The 22,411-nt window shown below is 39.7% G+C and overlaps 1 protein-coding gene across 5 annotated transcripts in view; it reads right to left on the bottom strand.

Annotated features, from left to right (window-relative positions):
- The window catches only part of WARS2 (tryptophanyl tRNA synthetase 2, mitochondrial), a 104,358-nt gene that overhangs the window by 12,867 nt on the left and 69,080 nt on the right, over positions 1-22,411 (bottom strand). For 4 of the 5 annotated variants that reach the window (XM_043876890.1, XM_043876888.1, XM_043876891.1 and 1 more), the window contains exons 3-4: positions 16,559-16,639; positions 13,020-13,105 (exon numbers count right to left, since the gene is read on the bottom strand). In XM_043876890.1, the coding sequence (XP_043732825.1) occupies positions 13,020-13,105; positions 16,559-16,639 (167 nt within the window). The remainder of the gene's footprint in view (positions 1-13,019; positions 13,106-16,558; positions 16,640-22,411) is intronic. The other variant, XM_043876889.1, reaches the window with a different exon arrangement.

Below are 22,411 nucleotides of genomic sequence, written 5' to 3'. Positions count from 1 at the left end.
TCCTAAAGAGCATATGCTCCAAGCATAATTGTATTTTAAAACACTCCTCTTCCCCTCACCCAGTCAGCACATATTATCCTAGCTTTGACCAGATGCTTTTTACTTCAGCGCTTGCATTCACACTGGAAAGACACTCCACCCCACTCTTCAAATCACAGATGGCAGAAAGTTCTTCAGGCAAGAGTTTCCCTCCCTGTCACACAGGGAGTGACTCAAAGTCTTTTTTTGGAATATTGTCTGTTTTTATGTAAATTGCAATCATAGAACAATCAATATGCTAAGGGAACTTGAACAAAATCCATTAGTACAATGTAAACGGATCTCAAAAACAATGTTGAGTGAAAAAAGCATCGCAGAAGATGTGTAGAGTACACTGACATTTATCTTAAAAGTACATATGACAATAGTACATATTGTTTATAGATGCATATATAAATATAAAAACATGCTGGAAGCTTCTCCAAAGATTCATGATCATAGCTGCTTCTAAAGAAGGAAAGAGAATGGGTCTGGGGAAAGGAACAAAGGAGATCTTGATTTTATCTGCAATATTTTATTTTTATTTATTTAAAAAAATAATTTATTTGATTTTGATTGCACCATGTTTTAGTTACAGCATGCAGTATCTTTGATCTTTGCTGCAGCATGCAGGATCCTTTTTTTTTTTTTTTTAGTGTGACATGTGAACTCTTGGTTGTATGTGGCATGGGAGATCTAGTTCCCAGACCAGGGATTGAACCTGGGCCCCCTGCATTGAGAGGGCAGATTCCCAACCATTGGACCACCAGGGAAGTCCCTGCAATATTTTGTTTTATTAAAAAATGAAAATGAAAATGGGACTTTCCCTGGCAGTACAGTGGTTAAAACTCTGCCCTTCCAATGCAGGAGGTTCAGGTTTGATCCCTGGTGGGGGAACTAAGATCCCACAAGTTCCGTGGTGTAGCCAAAAAAAAAAAAAAGAGAGCTGTAAGATGAAAATTATCAACATATAAAGACATAGTTTATAATGATTTTAATCCCATATATAAAGCTTGCTGTGTTGGAACATGAGGAGGTATATCAAACAAAGGAAGATGAACCATTATAGAGAAGTCTTGATGGGGAAAACATTATACTGAAATATCACTAAGGAAGGAGACAGGTGATTTTAAGTACGTAGTGTTGGCCTAGGAGTTGACATTTGACAATATAGTTAATAACAGTGTTGTAGTTTCTTGATCAAGGATGTTTAATATTCTGCCTGTGGAAGCATCAGCCTTAGAGTACACTTGAATATTTAAATGACAATTGTACATATGAGTGGAAAAATAATAACTGTTCAAAACAGCCACAGAAAAGAAAAACTGCTAGAAAACTATGGTACTTTGTTACAGAGAGAATCTACTAGCTTCGTGGTTAATTAGTGGTCCCTGGAAAACTGGAAGAGATTATTTTCCTTGTGCATTACTGTCCACAGGCTACTGGTTTATTTGAAAAAATTGTCTAGAGTATGAGGAAGTGAAGGTAGTTTTGACCAGCATAAAGACTAGCTACTTTATCCCTGATTTAAAGCTATATTACAAAGCTACAGCAATCAAAACAATATTGTACTGGCACAAAAACAGACACACAGATCAATGGAACAGAATAGAGTCCAGAAATAAACAAGTGCATGTACAGTCAATTAATCTATGACAAAGGAGGCAAGACTATACAATCGAGAAAAAACATTCTCTTCAATAAATGGTGTTGGGGAAAATGGACAACTACATGTAAAAGAATCAAACTGGACTGGTATCTTATATCATATACAAAAATTAACTGAAAATGGATTAAAACCTTGAATGTATGGCCTGGAACCATAAAATTCCCAGAAGAAAACATAGGTGGTGATCTCCTTGACATTGGTTCTAGGGAAATTTATTTTGTATCTGACTTCATAGGGAAGGACAGCAAGAGCAAAAATAAACAAATGAGATAGTACCAAACTAACAGGCTTCTGTGTGAATGAATTAAAAGTAAAGTGCTGAAGGTGAGAGACAGAAGCAGGATGAAACCTGGGAGCAGGTATCCTGATGACTGTTCTTTTTCATGTAATACATCTGCTCAGAGAATGAAAGAGCCAGGCAGGCAATAGGAGAAAAATCTATCTAAGGCACAAATACTAACCTAGTTGAGCAACACAAGCAACTGGCTGGGGCACAGCACACGATTCTGCCCTCCTGCTGAATTCTAAGCAGGGAACTCAACTAGCATCCCGGTAGACAGATGGCAGACACAAGGGTCTTCATAGATTTTTGTCTGCTGGCAAACACTATTTGAATATAGTTTTCTTGTTCTGATATGGATTTTAAAAATCCGACACATAAAAACAAATCTATGAGGACTTCCCTGGTGGCCCAGTGGTTAAGAATCTGCCTGCAATGCAGGGGACATGGGTTCAATCCCTGACAAGGGCAGATCCCACATGCTGAAGGACAACTAAGGCCGCACACCACAACTAGAGAACTAGACAGTAGCCTCCACTCCCTACAATGAGAGAAAAGCCTGTGCAGCCACAAAGACCCAGTTCAGCCCCCTCCCCAAAAAGAAAGAAATCAGTTGATCAAACAAGTGAAAGACCCCAATACAAGGCCTATGAAAAATATCATAGAATGACACAAAGGGAACTTTATTTACCCTTCAGACCCTGAGCAAGGTCAAACTTTTGAAAATGAACTTTCATAAGAAACAACTGTGGTTTTGTTTTTTTTGTTTTTTTTTAAAGAAAACTGCTAGGTAACCTCAATAGGATTCAAAAGGGCATGGCTGTTATTACACATAAGCGAGAAATCACAATAGAAGAAAAACAAACATAGGTGTGGTGACAGAAAACCATGAAATGAAGAGAAAGTAAGATGATGAAGGAAACCAAACAGATAATCGAAGAACTGGGAGCAGTAGGAGCAGAATCCTAAGGACGGGATGTATCAGTGACCCGGAAGAGAAACTTGAAACTCTTCGAGAACTCAGAGCAAGAGGAGAAAGAGAGAAGCATGATGTGCAAATGACAGGCTGGAGGGCCATCCTCTGACCTAGAGCATGGTCCTCCTCAGGAAGACATCAGGACAGTGTGAACAGAAGAAATAACCTAAAACAGGAGGAGAGATTAATGAATTAAGAACAAAGAAGTAAGCAAACAAAAGTGAGTATACTTACTGAAGGAACACAGCAAGTTTCAATTATAAAAAAAAAACCTGGGACTTCCCTGGTGGTCCAGTGGTTAAGACTCCACAGTCCCAATGCAGCAGGCATGGGTTTGATCCCTGGTCAAAGAAGATCCTACATGCCTGGTGCAGCAAAAAAAAAAAAAAAAAAAGGAAAAAAAATCCTCGAGAATCACACCAAAACACAATCCAGAAAAAATGTTACATTACAAACTTAAAGAAAAATCCTATAAGCCAATAGTTAGAAATAAAGACAGAAATAAGAGAAATAAGGTTGACAATACAACATTGAAACCATGTTTATAGGGTTGTGAGAAAAAAGTATTAAAAGCCTAGCCAAGCTGTGTTTTATATGTGAACTATACTAACAATAATTGAGGACTTCCCTAATGGCTCAGATGGTAAAGCATCTGCCTACAATGTGGGAGACCCGGGTTTGAGCCCTGGGTCAGGAAGATCCCCTGGAGAAGGAAATGGCAACACATTCCAGTACTCTTGCCTGGAAAATCCCATGGACAGAGCAACATGGTAGGCTACAGTCCATGGGGTCGCAAAGAGTTGGACATGACTGAGCAGCTTCACTTTCATACTAATAATTGGGCTTCCCTTGTGGCTCAGATGGTAAAGAATCTGCCTGCAATGCAAGAGAGCCAGGTTCAATCCCTGGTTCAGGAAGATCCCCTGAAGAAGGGAATGGCTACTCACTCCAGTATTCTTGCCTGGAAAATCCCAAGGGCAGAGGAGCTTAGTGGGCTACAGTCCATGGAGTTGCAAAGAGTTGGACACAGCTCAGCAACTAACACTTTCACAATAATAATGATGATGATGATGATGATAAAATAACTGATAACTATTGAACACTTCCTATATGCTGCACACTTTGCTAAGCACTTTTAATGCATTCTTATTGTATGTAAATCAATTTTACAGATGAGGTAAGCTGAACAGAAAGAAATTCTCAGAGTAGAAAAAAAACTGTAAAGGACTGGAAAAAAATTTGAAGTAAATCTATGGACTAAAGAACTCAGAAATGGAGATGCTGAGGTATAAGGACTAGCTAAAAAAGACTAAGAACATAAAGTCTAAATTTTGGTTACAATTTGAAATAGGAAATGATGTAGTTTGAAATCAAGTCATTTATGTAACAACAGTCAATTGAAAATCCCAGGTTAGTTTACAAAATCAAAAGCAAGTGTGAGTATAGACTCAGGATCTGCAAGTGTAATGAATAACCCATCTTAACCACACAATATCACAACATTTTTTACTTGAAGAGATTAATGAAAGAGTCAAAAATATATTTTTGAAAAGAGACAAACTGGTATACAGATGGACAATGGTCAGACATTCTATGACCAAAAATCTCTGACCCAAAACCTCTGGAGCAACCAACCAAGGAAGAGAAACCAGTCTCTGCAGGAACGGACCCAGCATGGTCAAGACTTGGTTAATAACTGCCAACACCTCAATTCTTTGTCCAACTTAGGACCAACCAAAGAAAGTCAAATATATTTTCCAAACCAATCACATAAGATGCCCCATTTCTAGTTAGCCTCCAGGTTCCCCATGGCAACAATCTCTAAACAGAGCATCCCTGAAGACCTCCTTTCCTATAAAGCCTCTCTACTCCCCCACCTGCCTGCAGAACACAAGTGATGGTGGCTGAGTCTCTTGCTGTGGCAAGCTCTGAAAGCCTATTTGTTCTCATTTGGGTGGTCTTTGTTTAAAGATGATCACTACTAGAATTAAAACCAGAAAGCACACCTTCCAAATCACTGGAATAGACAAAAGCAAAGAAAACACAATCTCTCTATAGAGCAAAAGGCCCAAAACAAAGACAACATTAAAATCATTAAAAACATAAAATATTTAATGATGTCGAAAAACATAAGACAAAAAAAAAAAAACCCCACTCAGGATGCAAACTTTTTGGAAAATATATATAATGTGCATTCAGATAAAGAAGAGGCCATAGTGGTTAGTGTGGGTGCTCTGGTGTTAGGCTGGGGTCAAGTTCTTGCTCTGACACTCACCAACTGGGTGTTCCTGGGTGAGTTGTTTAAACTAAATCCCTCTTTTTAATTTTTAAAGCTGACTAATAATAGTTCCTACTCACAGAGTTGCTTGAGGAATGAGTAAAATAATGCATGCAAAGCTCATAGTTGGTGCCTAGCATATAGTGTGCAAACAAGGAATGTTAGCTGCAAAATCTGGTTTGGAGGAAATGGCATGTGTGTGTGTGTGTGTGTCTGTGTCTGTGTGTGTGTGCATGTGCTCAGTCGTGTCCAACTCTTTGCGACCCCATGAACTGTAGCCCACCAGACTCCTCTTGTTCACAGAATTTTTCCAGGCAAGAATACTGGAGCAGGTCACCATTTCCTACTCCAGGGGATCTTCCTGAACCAGGGACTGAACCTGCATCTCTGTGTCTCCTGCATTGGCAGGTGGATTCTTTACTACCAGCACCACCTGGGGGAAATGTACCAATATGTTAAAAAGCACAGAAATAGTAGAAGTGATTTCTCACTTTTTCCTGGTTGAATACAGAATGCTTTAATTATATCAGAACATTGAAATGAATTTGTGAGAGACTTGACTCTCCTGCTACTGAACTCTACAAAGACAGAAAACAAGATGATGAATCCTGGAAAGTTTATAATTCAAATATTTAAGGCAGGGAGCTGGATCTGTTGAATGTATTGCTCTTGTATTCTACTAGAATGTTCTTCTCTTAACTCTTACTGGTGCCTTGATTTCAGGTCTAAGCTTAAATATCACCTCTTTGGAGAAGCCTTCCCTAACTCCACTTTCCAAAGTTAGCTTCCCTGTTATTCTTTTTTCACAATATCTTATTTATTTTCTTTATAGTGTTAATCCTAGTCTAATAATTTTACTTCATTTGTTTGCTTATTTAATTGTATCTTGCTTTCTCTCCTGCTAGCAAATAAGCTTTTTGAGACCTTGTCTTGCTTTTCAACCTATTTCCAACACCTAGTAGAGTTGCTTGGTAGAAGGAGCTCAATAAATATTTATTCAATAAATGAATGATCTCAGGAGGAAGTAACTATAGTCTATATAGGTTTAAACCAAGAGAAAATTATAATAAAATCCACTCATGATCAGAATGAGTTAAAATCATAGCTTCGCTAGCTACTATTGAGTTACCATAGCCAAGTTTCTCACTGTTCTAAAGCCTCCATTTCCTCTATAAAATGAGGATCATAATGGTGCTGACCGCTTACTGTTTTTTCAAAGATTAGATAAGCTAACCAAGCATAGTCCTTAATAGTAAGAGCTCAATATACATGGGCCATTAGTATAATGTAAACTTATTAATATCTGACAGCATGAAGGACAAAATGATACAAGAATGATAATATCGGGACCTTGATGTGTGGTACATTGTGACTCTTTTCAAACCAGGACTGTTTTCCTTTTTGATAGCAGACTCATAGCACAAACATAAATATCAACATAGAATCCCAGAGACAGCCACAGACCTGGGCAGCAATCCTGACTTGGGTAGAAAACATATTACAAACTGGCAGTTCATATATCTGAATAGGTAATCCCCAAAAATAAATGGTATGATATAGGACTTCTGAGGAGTCTTTTAATTTAAGGAAAATAGGGACAGGATAATGAAGGGAAAGGGAAAATCCAGGGACCATGACAAAGGGTCAGGAAGTCATTTCTCTTCTTCGAAGGTCAGTAGATTTATTTAGGAAATTCTACAAAATCATGTCCAGTGATCTCCTCTCACACAGCCTGGAGCAGAAATTTACTGACTTGATGAGAAATGAAAACAAAATTCTTCCTTTTTAAGTTTCCCGCAGTATCCACAACCCTGTACATGCCCCTATCTGAGGTGTACATGTACTCACCACACCTTCCTAAATTTCTCTTCTGTGACTGGACTTTGCACTCCTGTCTTGTAATTATAGTAAGGCTGACATGCAGAGGTCATCTTGACTGCCCCAAACCAAATTAGCCAACAGGGTAGGTTAAAAAGCAATTACAGTAGCCCATAGGAAATTACAATGGACTGCAAATAACACAGAAAAAACAATTACCATAATCAATACACTTTAAGCACATCAAAATGAATATTTCCACATGTCAAAATGGTTCCAGATTCACAAAGCAACCAAACTAAACAGAAAACACATTTAGTTTTCATAATGACTCTGCACAAGTCTTTGCCTTCTGTCGGATCCTTGCCTCTTTGCTAACAATCCTGAGAGGTTTTGCTTTTACAAAAAGGGATTAAAATTTTTTTTAATTTTTTTCACCTGGACCGATTGCTCCACTTGGCTTTTTCATCTGATTTTAGTTTGTTTGTTTCTAGTCTTTCCTCCCTCTGCTCCTGCTGCTCCTTCCACCTCCTATAATTTATCTTGGCCCTTCCTTTGCATCCATTGAGTTTACACTTTACATTAATTCAGCCTGTCTTTGATTCTGCTCACTTATGGGGCTTATTCTCTTCACATTTTCAACCTCTCTCCTCACAGTCTTCCTTTCACTTCAAATAATTTAGTGCTGTTCTTTTAAAATTTATACCCTACATAATGATCTCCATATTAATGTCTTCTCTTTTTCCCCATTTTCTTTTTTTTCCTTACCCTGACTGTACTTTCTTAGACACAACATAAAACAAAAGTCTTTCATAATTTTGATTGTTATAACTTCTGTCACACAGCAATGCGTCTGATCTTCTTTGGTGACTAAACCATGTTTCTTTTGCTTAGTTCCTTGTTGCATCTACATTCACTTGGGATCCACCCCAGCCCACAGGCAGAATTAGTGTCCAGATGAATAATCATTGCTCACATGTATCGGCTCACAGAAATTTGTTCCTTTTGTTTCCCCCTACTTCTTTGGCTGTGTTTGTGCATTTTCAGTGCTGCTGCCTTTAACCAACCTGGCTGGAATAGGGCTTTGGTGCTGCTCTTCCTTTCATAAAGGATGAAATCACCACCACTGGTTGCTTGTCTGATACACTGTAATGACTCCTTAATTTAGCAATTATTTATTGAAGATCTACGATGTGGTAGGCCTGGTGTCAGGACTATGCGAGACATAAAGAAGGTTTTAACTTCTAGGGAGTTAAAGCTTCCAGAAGAGAAAACACCACGTGAAGTTGTAAATTCTTCTGGCTAGTCCTCCTACAGTATTCCCTATCTCAGCGGATGGCAACACCATCATCAATCCTGCTGTTTAAGTCAGAAACCTGGGGACATCCCTGATGCCTTTTTCTCATACACATCCAATCCATTACGAAGTCTTATCCATCTTACATCTTAGCATCTTTTAAATTTGTCTCTTCCCTTCATCTTCACTGCCACCTTCGTGGTCTAAATGGACTAATGAAAGAGCCTCTTAGTAGCCTACCTACCTTGGCTGAGCCCCTACAGCTCATCCTTTGTATATTAATCAATTCTCTTTTAAAAGTATAAGTCGGATCATTTCACTCTGTTCTTAAAAATACACAGATTCCTTCCCCCTGCTTTTAGGAGAGTATACTGAATTGTCTGGGGCTTCCCAGGTGGCTCAGTGGTAAAGAATCTGCCTGCCAACGCACGAGATGAAGGTTCGATCCCTGTGTCGGGAAGATCCCATGGAGAAGGAAATGGCAACCCACTCCAGTATTCTTGCCTGGGAAATCCCATGGACAGAGGAGCCTGGAGGGCTACAGCCCATGACATCACAAGAGTTGAACATGACTGAGCAACTAACACTTTCACTTCACTTTCTCAAGCTTAAGATGGTCTCAAAACCTCCATTCTTGGGTTCTTACAGAGTTCTGCCAAAACATTTAGGTAAATCTTTCATACACTTAACTGGAAAGCTCCTCTTCCACTGCCTTCCCTCATGTTTGTTCTCTAGCCCATCATGGGCCACTCATCCTAATGCTGATTTTGACAAAAGAAACTTGAAATCTATAATAGCTCTGCACATCAACATATTATGAGGGGCCACAAATAGATTTGCTCGTGAGAAAAAAATATGAATTTTTTGGTATATATTTTTGTTTTTTTGTATTTATCTATATTTATAATGTATATATTCTAGTTATCATAGTTTTCAAAATTCAGAAATATCTCAAACAAAAAATACCCCAAGTGTTTGAGCTCTGTTGTAGGGAAAACAATGGTACAGGCTAAAAATCAGACCTGGCTGAGTTCTGCCTCTGGTACTTATTATCAAGCAATTAGGAGTCTCTAAACTTTGGAAGGAAGCACAGTAAGACAGATGAGACCTGTATGTCAGCAGAGTAAATGCTGCAGTAAGCAGAGCTGAGTTTACTGTACTTGTCTGCACACTTTGCAGTGGCCCCAAAGGACACACATGCCCAGGAAATGGGGGGTGTGCATAGCGTGGCAACAGTACTCCTGGGAACAGTCTGAAGGAAGATGGCAGGAGAAGAAAGTCCAAAGGGACAGAGTCTGTGAGCTGGAGCATGTGTGGCTGGTAACAGGATGTCTGGCCTGAGACCAGACAGGACAGGAACATAGGGTTGTTTCTCTTAAGAAAAGGAGCATGCAGTTTCTAGCTCCACATCTTTGATCTGATTGTTGCATTACAGGTAGATAGCTTCTAGGCTAAGGTAGGACACAATCATCTTGAATATAGATAATTACCTTGGATTAAAAAAAAAAATTATTTATTTATTTTTGCTACCCTGGGTCTTAGTTGTGTCAGGTGAGATCTTTGATCTTCATTGTGACATGCGAGGTCTTTTAGTTGTGGCATGCAAACTCGGTTGTGGCATGTGGGAACCAGTTCCCTGACCAGGGATTGAACCCAGGCCCCCTGAATGGGGAGCACAGAGACTTAACCACTGGACCACCCTGGAAGTTCCAGTTCCTAGTCTTATGGAAAAATACTTTTGTTTAACAAGTTAATATATCAGAATCCTGACAGGAATAGACAAAAATCTGCCACCGTAATTTTCCTCTCAGAAAACAGGAAAAATGAAGGAATCTGATGGCATTCTTAGTGTATATTCTAACCACTAAATAGATCAGGAAGAGTTAAAGAAGGAATATTTATAGCATGAGTTTTTTTTTTTTTTGGATACAGGGGGATAATTGAGGGTGGAAAAGAACTACTAATCCTTAAGTCTTAACCAACTGTGAGAACCTGCTGATGCTGGGCAGAGTGAGACAGACAGGAAGCTATTGGAAAGCTCTTGGTGTTTACCTGCTACATCTGAAATAACTATTGCTTTATGTAAGAAAAGAGGACATTGTCAACCTCACACTTGGGTTGAAAGAAAGGTAGATGACATGATAAATTTGAGGATGTTAAGGAGCTACTTTTGCCAATGTCAGTCTTTTAAATTGTTGTTTGTACTCTTAAAATCTCTGTATTGAGTATATACTAGGTGATATCAATTTACGCAGAATTTAATAAGACCCTGAGCTATGTACCATTAACCCACTTTACAGATGAAAGAAACTGTAGGATTTTTATCATTCTGCCAATTATATTTTTGGGCAACTGATGAAAACAAATTCACAATCACTTTGGTATATATGATCTCATATTGCTCTGGTTATTCATGTGATGATCTTGCCTCCTAACATAACTTATGACTGGCTCCTTAAGGAGGGTGAGCACTGGCCTCAGGAGACCATGATCACACCCTGAGCCTCCTCTGTCCATTGTCTGGCTCCACAGCTTTGGACAGATTGCTAAGCCTGCCTGGGCCACATTAGTAGAGCAAGGGATTTGGAGAAGAGGCCCTTTAGAGCTCCCTCCCACTCTCTGTTCCATGGTATTACAAAAAGGTCAATCATTCTTGTCCAAGTTCACCTTTTTTTCATAGCGCTGAGTTTAGAGGACTCTCCCATGACAGCTCTTGAACTGTTAAAGAAATCTGCTATGTTTGTGTGCTTCCAGATCCTGGCACTGAAAAATCAGCCTTTGGTTCTATGTAGAAGTAGCCCTTGAAAATGAAACTAGACATAAGACTGTGATAGTCAGAGATATCACCATCAAGCATAGACAAGGGACGTATTTCATTACAATCCTTTAGGAAGGATTTTTCTCATCTTTACAGGTGACAAAATCAAGGTTCTTTGTAGAACCTTTCTAAGTAAATATGCTACTTCAGTGGGGAACTATATTATTAGATCCTTCTTAGACTTTCATTTGCTGCTCCTGGAGAAAAATGTGCTAGATTTCCCAGGATAAGTCAAAAGTTACTTATTATAAATAATAAATGCTATCAGGGGCCCAGCATTCAAGTTAAAATAGCAAACAGACACATAATCATAAAGTGAATCAAACTTAAATTTAATGAAATGAAGACAGCTTGTATGTACTAATGAACATTCCTTATATGCAAAGCTGAGCAAATATTTTTCTGGCTGTTTCCACCATCATGGCACAGGGCTCTGGGGTCATGTCACAAGGAACATGCACTATCATCTCCATGCTATTATCACATTTACATGCAAAGAATTCCAGTTTTCCCACAGAAGAGGCACTTTTATGGGGGTCAGGGCTTTAGGGGAAGGGAGTAAAAAACACTCATAGAATTTCTCTTTTTCCTCAGAAGCTTTCACTTTAACAATGCTTGGCCATGAGTGCCTGCTGACTGGGAGGCTTTATCTCTAAATGGCCAAATAGGTGTCAAGGGAGGTGATGTGGGGATAGCAGGGAAGAACTGGAAGAGGAATGGGGCCAGAAGCCCTGGCCAGTCCTACAGAGAGTGGAAGGCATTGGCATCCTCAGGTTGTAGAGTCTTGAGACCTGTAAATGGCGGCAGTAGCTGATTTATAGATTATGGGTTCAGGAAAAGTGAGGGCACCTTATAGCATGTTGAAAAACTTGCTCTCAGGTCCAATACAGTAGCCACTAGCCACAGGCAGCTCTTTAACCAACTAAAATTAAATTAAAGTTAAAATTCAGTTCCTGTCAACATTTCAAGTGTTAATAGCCACATGTGACTAGTGGCTCTGGTCTTAGAGCAGATAGACAGCATTTCCATAGCTGCAGCAAGTGCTATGGAATAGCATTTCTTGGGAGGCTAAATTATCTGAGAAATCAATATTTAAAATGCTTGAAGTGAAATTATTACTAGGGAAGGCTATATCCTATAGTGGTTAAGAACACAGACTCTGTACCTAAACTTCATAGACTCAAATCCTAGGTCCAGGCCTTGCTATCACCTGACCCCAGGCAAGTTACTAACCACTCTGTGCTTTGGTTTCCACATCAGTAAAATGAGGTACAGATTCTAAAGGTTGTTGTGAGGATTAAATGGGTTAATGTATGTAAGTTACTTATGACTGTTTGCAACCCATAGTAAGTGCTATTTAAATGCTACTTCTTAAAATTATTAGTTTCACATTTAAACATACTTCTATTTGCTGTGGTTCCGTCACTCAGTCGTCTCTGACTCTTTGCGACCCCATGGACTGCAAAACGCCAGGTTTCTCTGTCCTTCGCTATTTCCCGGAATTTGCTCAAATTTATGTCCATTGAGTTGGTGAGTTGGTGATGCCATCCGACCATCTCATCCTCTGTCGTTCCCTTCTCCTCCTGCCCTCAATCTTTCCCAGCAACAGGATCTTTTCCAATGAGGTGGCCAAAATATTGGAGCTTCAGCTTCAGCATCAGTCCTTCCAAAGACTACTCAGGGTTGATTTCGTTTAGGATTGACCGGTTTGATTTAGCATTACTACTGGGGAATATATGCAAATAGATTCATGTGTCTGCCCCTTGCTGTAACCATCCTTCCCCGCGAACCAAATCTTTCAGAGCTAAGTGACACTCTCTTGCCAGCATGACTGCATTTAGGGCTGGCTGAACTCTGCTCCTTACTTGTACAACAGAATGTCAGCTGCCTGGAGCACCGGGTATGTGAGCAGCCCCACGGTTCCATTCTGCTTCTCCTTGGCAGTCTTTGCCTGTAGGACGAAAAGACAGGAGAGAAACAAATCTGACATGAGCCTAATTATAATGCCAAATTAAGAAATCTTAAAAGCAAGCAAAGGGTGATCTGAAGCCACCTGTAACAACATCCTGACTCAGTTCCTTTTAGCAAATCTGGCCATCTTCCGGCTGGCTTGTCTCCACATTCCAGGCCTAGGCAGGAATAAGGTGAATCCGCTTCCCCACTGTACCTTGAAATGATCCTGCACTGCCACTATTTCTTTTCCATTTTATTAAAATAAAGGTCCAAGATTTTCTAGACTCCAAATCAGATAAATTCCAGATTTCACAAGGAAGGTCAGAAAATATCAGGGAATTATATTAGTTAATATCAAACTGTTTGTGGAAACTTTCCAGAAGTCTCATACTGTGCTATTAACAAAACTGTAATGCCCCCTTAACATCACATTAAAACAAAACCCTGAAAATCATGGCATTAAAAAACAACGAAACTAAGAGAAATTTTCATCTTACCAATTCTAATGATCTGTCATGATCTTCAGGTGGGAAAGCAGTGAGAGTAAAGTGATTTCAATGAACAGTACAGGTTGTATAGACCAAAATATTTCCTTAACAGCGAAGCTAATGGAAACACCAGAGGTGATATAAGAAATATTTAACAACTGGTGAGTACTGGGTGCTGACTATAAACTACTGGTATGCACACCATGAATATCAGCCCTAGTGGTACTAACCCGCTTGCTACAGGAAATTTGGCTTTCTGGGTAGAGTTGCTTATTAGCAGGGACTATTGTGTGCAATTCACTGGTAACTGCTTCCAAGGTCTAGGTATATCATACCTGTAAACCGATAAATGGGGCCTCCGATGAGGCACAGTAGTAAAGAATCTGCTGGCCAATGGTTCAATTCCTGGGTCAGGAAGATCCCCTGGAGGAGGAAATGGAAACCCACTCCAGTATTCTTGCCTCGAGAATCCCATGGACAGAGGAGCCTAGTGGGCTACAGTCCATGGGGTAGCAAAGAGTTGGACACAACTAAGCACGCACGCTAAATTGATATTTTGGTGTGTAAATAAGTTTTATTTGTTTATCTAATATGAATTACCTCTCTGAAATCCAGTGATTCCTGAATGAAATGAACAACTCAATTTATAAACTTGCGTGATTCCGAGAATCAAGCTCATACATGCCCTCACAACTTGGGCTTCCTAAACCAAAATGCAGACATACCTTTTGAGGCTGGATCTGAATACAATAGTTTCTCCCTTTAATCGTCTTAAGGTTCCATAATTTAGTTACAGGCTCTTCTCGTTACTTCCAGCAATTTTTGGCTTGTTTTTGTTGCTTAGTCTCTAAGTCATGTCCAAGTCTTCTGCGACCCTACGGACTGTAGCCAGCCAGGCTCCTTTGTTCATGGGATTTCCAAGGCAAGAATACTGGAGGAGGTTGCCATTTCCTTCTCCAGAGAACCTTCCCAACCCAGGAATCAAACCCGCATCTCCTGCATTGGCAGGAGGATTCTTTACCACTGAACCACCAGGGAAGCCCAGTTTCTGGCTTACAGCACTTCTACTGCTATAGGCTGTTCATAGGAAATTTGAAAGTTGACCATACAATTCCTTCAGTACATCTCATTATAATGTCCATGGTAAAGGCCAGTTTGCACTGATTATCAGGTAATTCTAACAAAAATTTAATTTGGAAACAAACAAATGAGAAAAGAACCCAACTTTTGAAAATTGCTACTATATTAGATTTATAGTCTTTTTATATTAGAATACTAGATCTTGAAACTACAAAGGAAGTGGGGAGATGTGGGGAGTTCTAATATTTATTGGATGCCTATTATGGGCCCCAGATGCCTCACACCTGTGTTATCTCATCATTCCTTCAAATAACCCTGACCTCAGCAGCCCTGATCCTATACTTCTACCCCACTGTTTTGCCCCTCACTGCCCCAATCAAAACCAAGCTAGGAGTTCTTAGATCTTCCCATAGAACTGGAACCTTGTTCTCTCAAAACTTCTCATACTTTGATTTTTTGTTTAACTGTGCATGCATGCTAAGTCGCATCAGTCGTGTCCAACTCTGTGCAACACTATGGACTATAGCCTGCCAGGCTCTTCTCTCCACGGGATTCTCCAGGCAAGAAGACCAGAGTGGATTGTCATGCTCTCCTCCTGGGGATCTTCCTGACACAGGGATCGAACCCACATCTCTTAAGTCTCCTGCATTGGCAGGCAGGTTCTTTACCACTGGTGCCACCTGGGAATCTGTTCCAAAAGAGACTACAAACCTCACGAAAGGTGCTGCATCGATCCATCTTGGCGACTGTGATATCTCCAGCACTTAGCGTGCTATGAGACTAGCAGAAGGCATCATCAGTATTTGTTAATGAAAGAATGATGCTCGAAGGCATTTTCAAGCTCTAGGATAAGACTAGCTTCGAAATCCGTATTTTCCCTACAAGTAAGAAATCACAGACTAGTGGAAGGCTTATTCAGAATGCATTCACTGGCAACATGTTACCAGGAGATCCTTAGACACTATTTTAAAGTGGGAACATTTCCTATTAAATCAGTTATTTTAAAAGTGTTTCAGTGTTCAGTTTAGCATTACCATATTATGATAAAATGGGAAAGTCTTGCTGCAAACCAACATATGATAAAGAACATTATCAAATTTTGTTTCTAACTCCTGGCAGGTAATGATTCTACAGCACCACCAGTATGTCTAATTCAAGTACTGCCAGTTTAAAGCTCTGCTTCTCTCTGTAGTGTATGTGAAGCCTTCTGAACAAGCTTTTAAGGAACTCAGTGGCCCTGAAAATATGCTAGAAAGAAGCCTGATACTAAAATTAGTGTTGATGTCCTGGAGGGCTATGTACCTTCAGGTGTGATCCAATTGCAAAATTACATGGGAATACTATGAATTACTCAATTTATATTTCTCAGTTGAACTTCTTAGAAAAAGAACAGACTTAATTTTTCTGTGAGTTTGAACTGTTGCTTAGACTCAATTTGTTTAAATGTGGAATAAAATATGTAGTCTCTTCTCCCCACAATGATAACCTTCAGGCCTTAATGGCCAGTTAATTCTGGTGGAGGCAACCTCAGGGTCTAGTAATCCAGAAATGGTGACTGTTTGTTAATTAGACTGTGGCACATTCAAAGTTATTACCAAGTCTATCTAACGGTCACTCAGGACTGACCAGGCACAGATAAAATCAAATAATGGATATTTTAAACCAGTTTTTCAGTTCGAAAGAATCTTGGAGAAACATTTTATTTTCTGTTTCATACCCTAAAGCGATGAGGTTAAAGATACTGGTCTTGCTGGCCACTAGTGCATAGCAAGCCAGAAAACTCAGGATTCCCAGAGCCTAACACAAAAATAAACAGAGGGGGAAAATAGCTGCAGTGGGGACTGAACTTCTTTCTGTTTATTAATCAGATCACTGGCATTTACCTTCCACTGGTGTAAATGTTGTAATCGAGGTAATCTGACCATGCAGGTAAGGATCCAACTTAATTGTGTGTGCTCAGACACCTGAAGAAATAAAATAGAACATTAACAAAGGTGGTCAATATCATCTTGCATGTAAGGCAAAACTAAATGGACAACAGGTATTACCTTGATTAAAATATCCCAGATCATGGTAATTTAAAAAATCAAGGGAGTTAATTCATAATGCATAGAATTTTAGATGCAGAAGACACCTTAAAAACTACCCAATACCATTACTATTCTAGTATTTTAATCTTCTTCACAACATCCCTAGCCAGCAGCTGACCAGACATTGCTTCAGCATCTTCAGTGAGGGGACTTTATTATGTCCTGAGGCATCTATTTCAGCACAGGGGATCTAGTCAGGATTTTATAATAACTTTGTATGGGGTGTAATCTATAAAAATACGGAGTCACTATGCTGTATACCTGAAACTAGTATAATAAGTCAACCATATGTAAAAAAAAATAAAAGCCAAAGAGAAGACACATCCATATACACACATAAACACGCATACACACTGGTCCAATCCTCTAAATATATGAAAGCAGCTGTAACATCTTACATGTAAATGGCAAAGAAAAAGGTACTGGACTGAAAATTAAAGATTGAGTCCTTTAGACTCAGAGTAGTTTGAACTTTAGGAGTCAATTTGTCATCTGAAAGGGTGTTTTTATAGTTTCTATGTTTTCCTTTTTTTTTTTTAGAAGAGGTTTAATCAACAAGAAAATATAACCTTTTCCCAATTTGTTTTTGTTTTAACCAAATTAAATCAAGTCACCAAATCTGGCAACAATTGGGATGATTCTTGGGTCTGGGCCAGGTTCTAACTGGTCACTGAGAATTTAAGGCCTATGCATCCCGTTTCAGGACCCTGGGGATGCTGAGCCCTTCATCCATTGTGGCTTTGTGTGTGTGTGCCCATCTGATTTCCTTAAAAAGCAGAGACTGTTGCCAGCTCTGGAAAGTGGCCCCAAATGTGTTCTTTGTGGGTTTTGCAAATGGAACATAAAGGAATGAAGCTGAATCAGCCCAGGCCTATTTTACTAGCAAGGAATCGCCATCTGGCATAAGATAGTTTCTCGTTTTTTTTTTTACCCCTCAAGTCATGGAGAGGGAAGAGTTGTTTTTCACATGTTTGACAAGGAATCGCTTTTAAAGTTTTGCAAGTTGCTGGGCTGAATCTGTCATCTTTCTTCCAAGAGGCATTTGGGGTTCATTGAGGGCAGTGACTTTGACAGCACTGTCCATGCGAATTGCTAACTGCTGCTGTAAACAAACAGCTATCAGACAGAAACAGGAACCCTGGCTGGGAGCAAGAGGATTATAGTCGCTTCCAGTCACCAGCAAAACACATTCCCACTTGAGCTAATAAAACAAGAGCTGTTTTTTGACATGAAAAACTAGGAGAGATTTTTTTTCCTTCTTTACTGAATTAGGAAAGGAATAAAAACACTGAAAATAACCATGAACATGTGGAAAGAGACAAGATGATCCCTTTCCTTCAACTAGGGCTCAAGAGCTCAGCTCTGGTGATATGCAAACAGTTACCGCGACGTCTCTATAAAGTCAAGTGTTTTCCTTGGAGTAGCTTTATATTTGGATATATGGAATGAGACCTATTGAATATTCTGCAGAGATCTTCCTGGTGTTTCCAAATAATGTGGCATAAAATTAATTCAACTATTCTTATATAGAAAAAAGTAAGACTTTTTGGTCAAAGACAATTAATTTTCATAATTTATCATTAATAAGTACATCAGAAAGGTACTATACTTTAGGATTTGACTCTCTTAATTTATTCATACTCATGGCTACTGCTTGGAAGCGATCAGATTTCTATCTGGAGAAAGTGAAAATGGTATTAAACATAGTACATGCTGACTATTGTTGTGAAATCACAAATAAAATAAAAATATAACCTGTTTCAGCCACAGAAAAACAAAAGCATGGAACAATAAGGTGGTCTGTTGACCATCCACAAACAAGTCAGCAGTGATTTAAGATTTCTGACCTCTTAATCATAACAAGTGAAGACATATGTCTTCTGCAGCTACAGTCATTTTGCCTACCTTGTCCACTGCTGTAAAACAAGAGTCTGGCACACTATAGGTGCTCAATAAATATCTGGTGAATGTATGAACAGCAACAAAGGCTGCAGAAAGAATGGTTAGGACCACAAAGAATCCATTAGCTTTAGCAACAGACTTGGTAATCTGGCCAAAATCAGTTTCAGGGGAGTGACTGGGATGAATGCTGAACTATAAAGCGGTGGTTGAAATGTGACTAGGAGGCAGCATATACAGACAGATATACAAGTAAAGCATTAAGTAGAGTTCCTTGTGCTACACAGTATGTAATCATTTGTTATTTATTTTGTATATAGTATCAATAGTGTATATGTAAAGCAACTATATGCCAGTAAAAATTAATTAAAAAAAGAGTAACTAAACAAAATGCATGGCAAACACCTGTGAAAATATGAAATATCAAAGTAGTATCCATTAAGTATGGAACAAGAAAAAAAAGGAAATAAAGGAAATAGAGTAGAGTTCATAAGAGCTCTCTCTCTGAGGTTAAGCCATGGTTTCTGAATGCTAGTTCTGCCACTCATTGGCTGGATAACCCTGTATAAATGACTTAACCTCTCTGTGCCTCAGTTTTATCATGTATAAAATGAGATTAACAACAGTATTCACCTGACATTGCTTGGTAGAGTACCTAGCATACAGTAAGCACTCAATAAATAATTGCTGTTCTTGTTCGATCACTAAGTGGAATCTGACTCTTTGTGACCCCATAGACTGCAGCACGCCAGACCTTCCCATCAATTACCATCTCCAGAAGTAAAGTCGCTCAGTCATGTCCGACTCTTTGCGACCCCATGGACTGTAGCCTACCAGGCTCCTCCGTCCATGGGATTCTCCAGGCAAGAGTACTGGAGTGGGTTGCCATTTCCTTCTCCAGGGGATCTTCCCAACCCAGGGATCGAACCCGGGTCTCCCTCATTGCAGACAGACACTTTAACCTCTGAGCCACCGGGGAAGCCCCTTCTCCAGAAGTTTGCTCAAATTCATGTCCATTGGTTCAGTGATGCCATCTAACCATCTCATCTTCTGCTGCCCTCTTCTCCTTTTGCCTTCAATCTTTCCCAGCATCAGGGTCTTTTCCAGTGAGTCAGCTTTTTGCATCAGGTGGCCAAAGCATTGGAGCTTCAGTTTCAACATCAGTCCTTCCAATGAATATTCAGAGTTGAATTCCTTCAGGATTGACTGGTTTGATCTCCTTGCTATCCAAGTGACTCTCAAGAATCTTCTCTAGCACCACAATTCTAAAGCATCAATTCTTTGGCACTCAGCCTTCTTTATGGTCCAACTCTCATGTCCTTACATGACTACTGGAAAAACCACAGCTTTGGCTACACAGACCTTTGTTAGCAAAGTGCTGTCTGCTTTTTAATACACTGTCTAGATTTGTCATAGCTTTTCTTTCAAGAAGCAAGCATTTTTTAATTTAATGGCTGCAGTTACCATCAACAGTGATTTTGGAGCCCAAGAAAATAAAATCTGTCACTACTTTTACTTTTTCGCCTTTTATTTGCCATGAAATGATGGCATCATATGCCATGATCTTAGTTTTTTGAATGTTGAGTTTCAAACCAGTTTTTTTAGTCTCCTCTTTCACCCCATCAAGAGGCTCTTTAGTTCCTCTTCATTTTCTGTCATTAGGGTGGTGTCATCTGCATATCTGAGGTTGTTATTTCCCCCAGCAATCTTGATTCCAGCTTGTGATTCAGTCATTATAATTATAGAAATTTCAGAAAGAATCTTTTAACTTTTTATGCTGAGATAATTATAGATTTACTTATAGTTCATAGTTCAGTTGCTCAGTCGTGTCCGACTCTTTGCAACCCCATGAATCGCAGCACGCCAGGCCTCCCTGTCCATCACCAGCTCCCGGAGTTTACTCAAACTCATGCCCATCAAGTCGGTGATGCCATCCAGCCATCTCATCCTCTGTCGTCCCCTTCTCCTCCTGCCCCCAATCCCTCCCAGCATCAGGGTCTTTTCCAATGAGTCAGCTCTTCGCATGAGGTGGCCAAAGTATTGGAGTTTCAGCTTCAACATCAGTCCTTCCAGTGAACACCCAGAACTGATCTCCTTTACGATGGACTGGTTGGATCTCCTTGCCGTCCAAGGGACTCTCAAGAGTCTTCTCCAACACCACAGTTCAAAAGCATCAGTTTTTCGGCACTCAGCTTTCTTCACAGTCCAACTCTCACATCCATACATGGCCACTGGAAAAACCATAGCCTTGACCAGACGGACCTTTGTTGGCAAAGCAATGTCTCTGCTTTTTAATATGCTATCTAGGTTGGTCATAGTTGTAAGAAATAATACTACTGAGAGATCCAGTATACCCTTCACTCAGTTTCCCCCAAAGGCAACACCTTGCATAAATACAGTACAATCTTACAACCAGGAAACAGAATTTGATACAATCCATCCACCCTATTTAGACTTCACCAGTATTACATGCACTTATTGTGTTGGTGTATTTAGTTCAATGCAATTTTATCACATGTGTAAGACATTTCTCTTTTAGGGAGGACAGAAACAAAGGTAAGTGGTAGGGATTGAGAACAAAAAATTTGTTTGTTTTTTTAAGGTAGGATAAACCTACATCTTCCTCTCACACATGAAGAAGAGAAATAAATACAGATGAGGATCTATCTTGTGGGATAACAGTGGAGAGCAGAAAGTGAGAGAACTTCAACTCTAATGGGCTCCGTTATCTCTGAAAACAGAAGACAGGGGGATTACAAACAAATGGGCTAAGAAATATACTCAATGGAATTGCTGGGCTTGATAGGAAGGAAAAAAACTATTCTGGAATAGAGCTGTGTAAGACTTGATTCTTTGCTGGTGCTTTTGTGAATGAAAGAGGACAATCATCTTTAGAATACACTCATGAGGAAACACTGGTATTCTTCAGGGCTGGCTAAAATTTTTTTGCCTAAACATTTTTTAAAATTTGTAGAAAAAATAAACCAGTTCATTGCATCTTTAATTTCCTTTGGTCAGTAAGAATTTTTAATAGGATCTGAAAAGCACTAAACAGAAAGCAAAAATCTTTGCTTTAATTGCAACTAGATTAAAATTAATAACATGTTTTTATCACACACCACTATTAAAAGGGGCTTCCCTGGTGGCTCAGATCATAAAGAATCTTCCTGCAATGCAGGAGACCCATGTTCGATTACTGGGTTAGGAAGATCCCCTGGAGAAGAAAATGGCAACCCACTCCAGTCTTCTTGTCTGGCGAATTCCATGGACAGAGGAGCCTGGCGGGCTACAGTCCATGGGGCTGCAGAGTCATACATAACTGAGCGACTAACACTTTCACACTGGGTGCTTTGCTTGGGAATTCTTTCCAGGCAGTAAACTGGAGCCATTGTCTCCCATCTCTCAGGGATCACTCCCTGTCCTTCTTCGCCTGATGCTGAAGTCTCCTGAACCAGTAAGAGAGGGGAAAAGGGACTTCCCTGGTGGTCCAGTGGTTAGGAATCAACCTGTCAATGCAGGACATGGATTCACTCCCTGGTTTGGGAAGATCCCACATGCTGGGGAGCAAATAAGTCCGTGCACTGCAACTACTAAAGCCTGGGTACTTAGAGCCAGAGCTCTGCAACAAGAGAAGCCACTGCAGTGAGAAGCCAGCGCACTGCAATGAAGAGTAGTCCCTACTCGCTGCAAGCAGAGAAAGCCTACATGCAGCAAGGAAGACCCAGCACAGCCAAAAATAAAATAAAT

Source organism: Cervus elaphus, chromosome 20, assembly GCF_910594005.1.
Source record: "Cervus elaphus chromosome 20, mCerEla1.1, whole genome shotgun sequence".
Classification (NCBI taxonomy): Eukaryota; Metazoa; Chordata; class Mammalia; order Artiodactyla; family Cervidae; genus Cervus; species Cervus elaphus.
The sequence above is the reverse complement of the archived record's forward strand: the minus strand, read 5'-3'. Positions and strand labels throughout refer to the sequence as shown.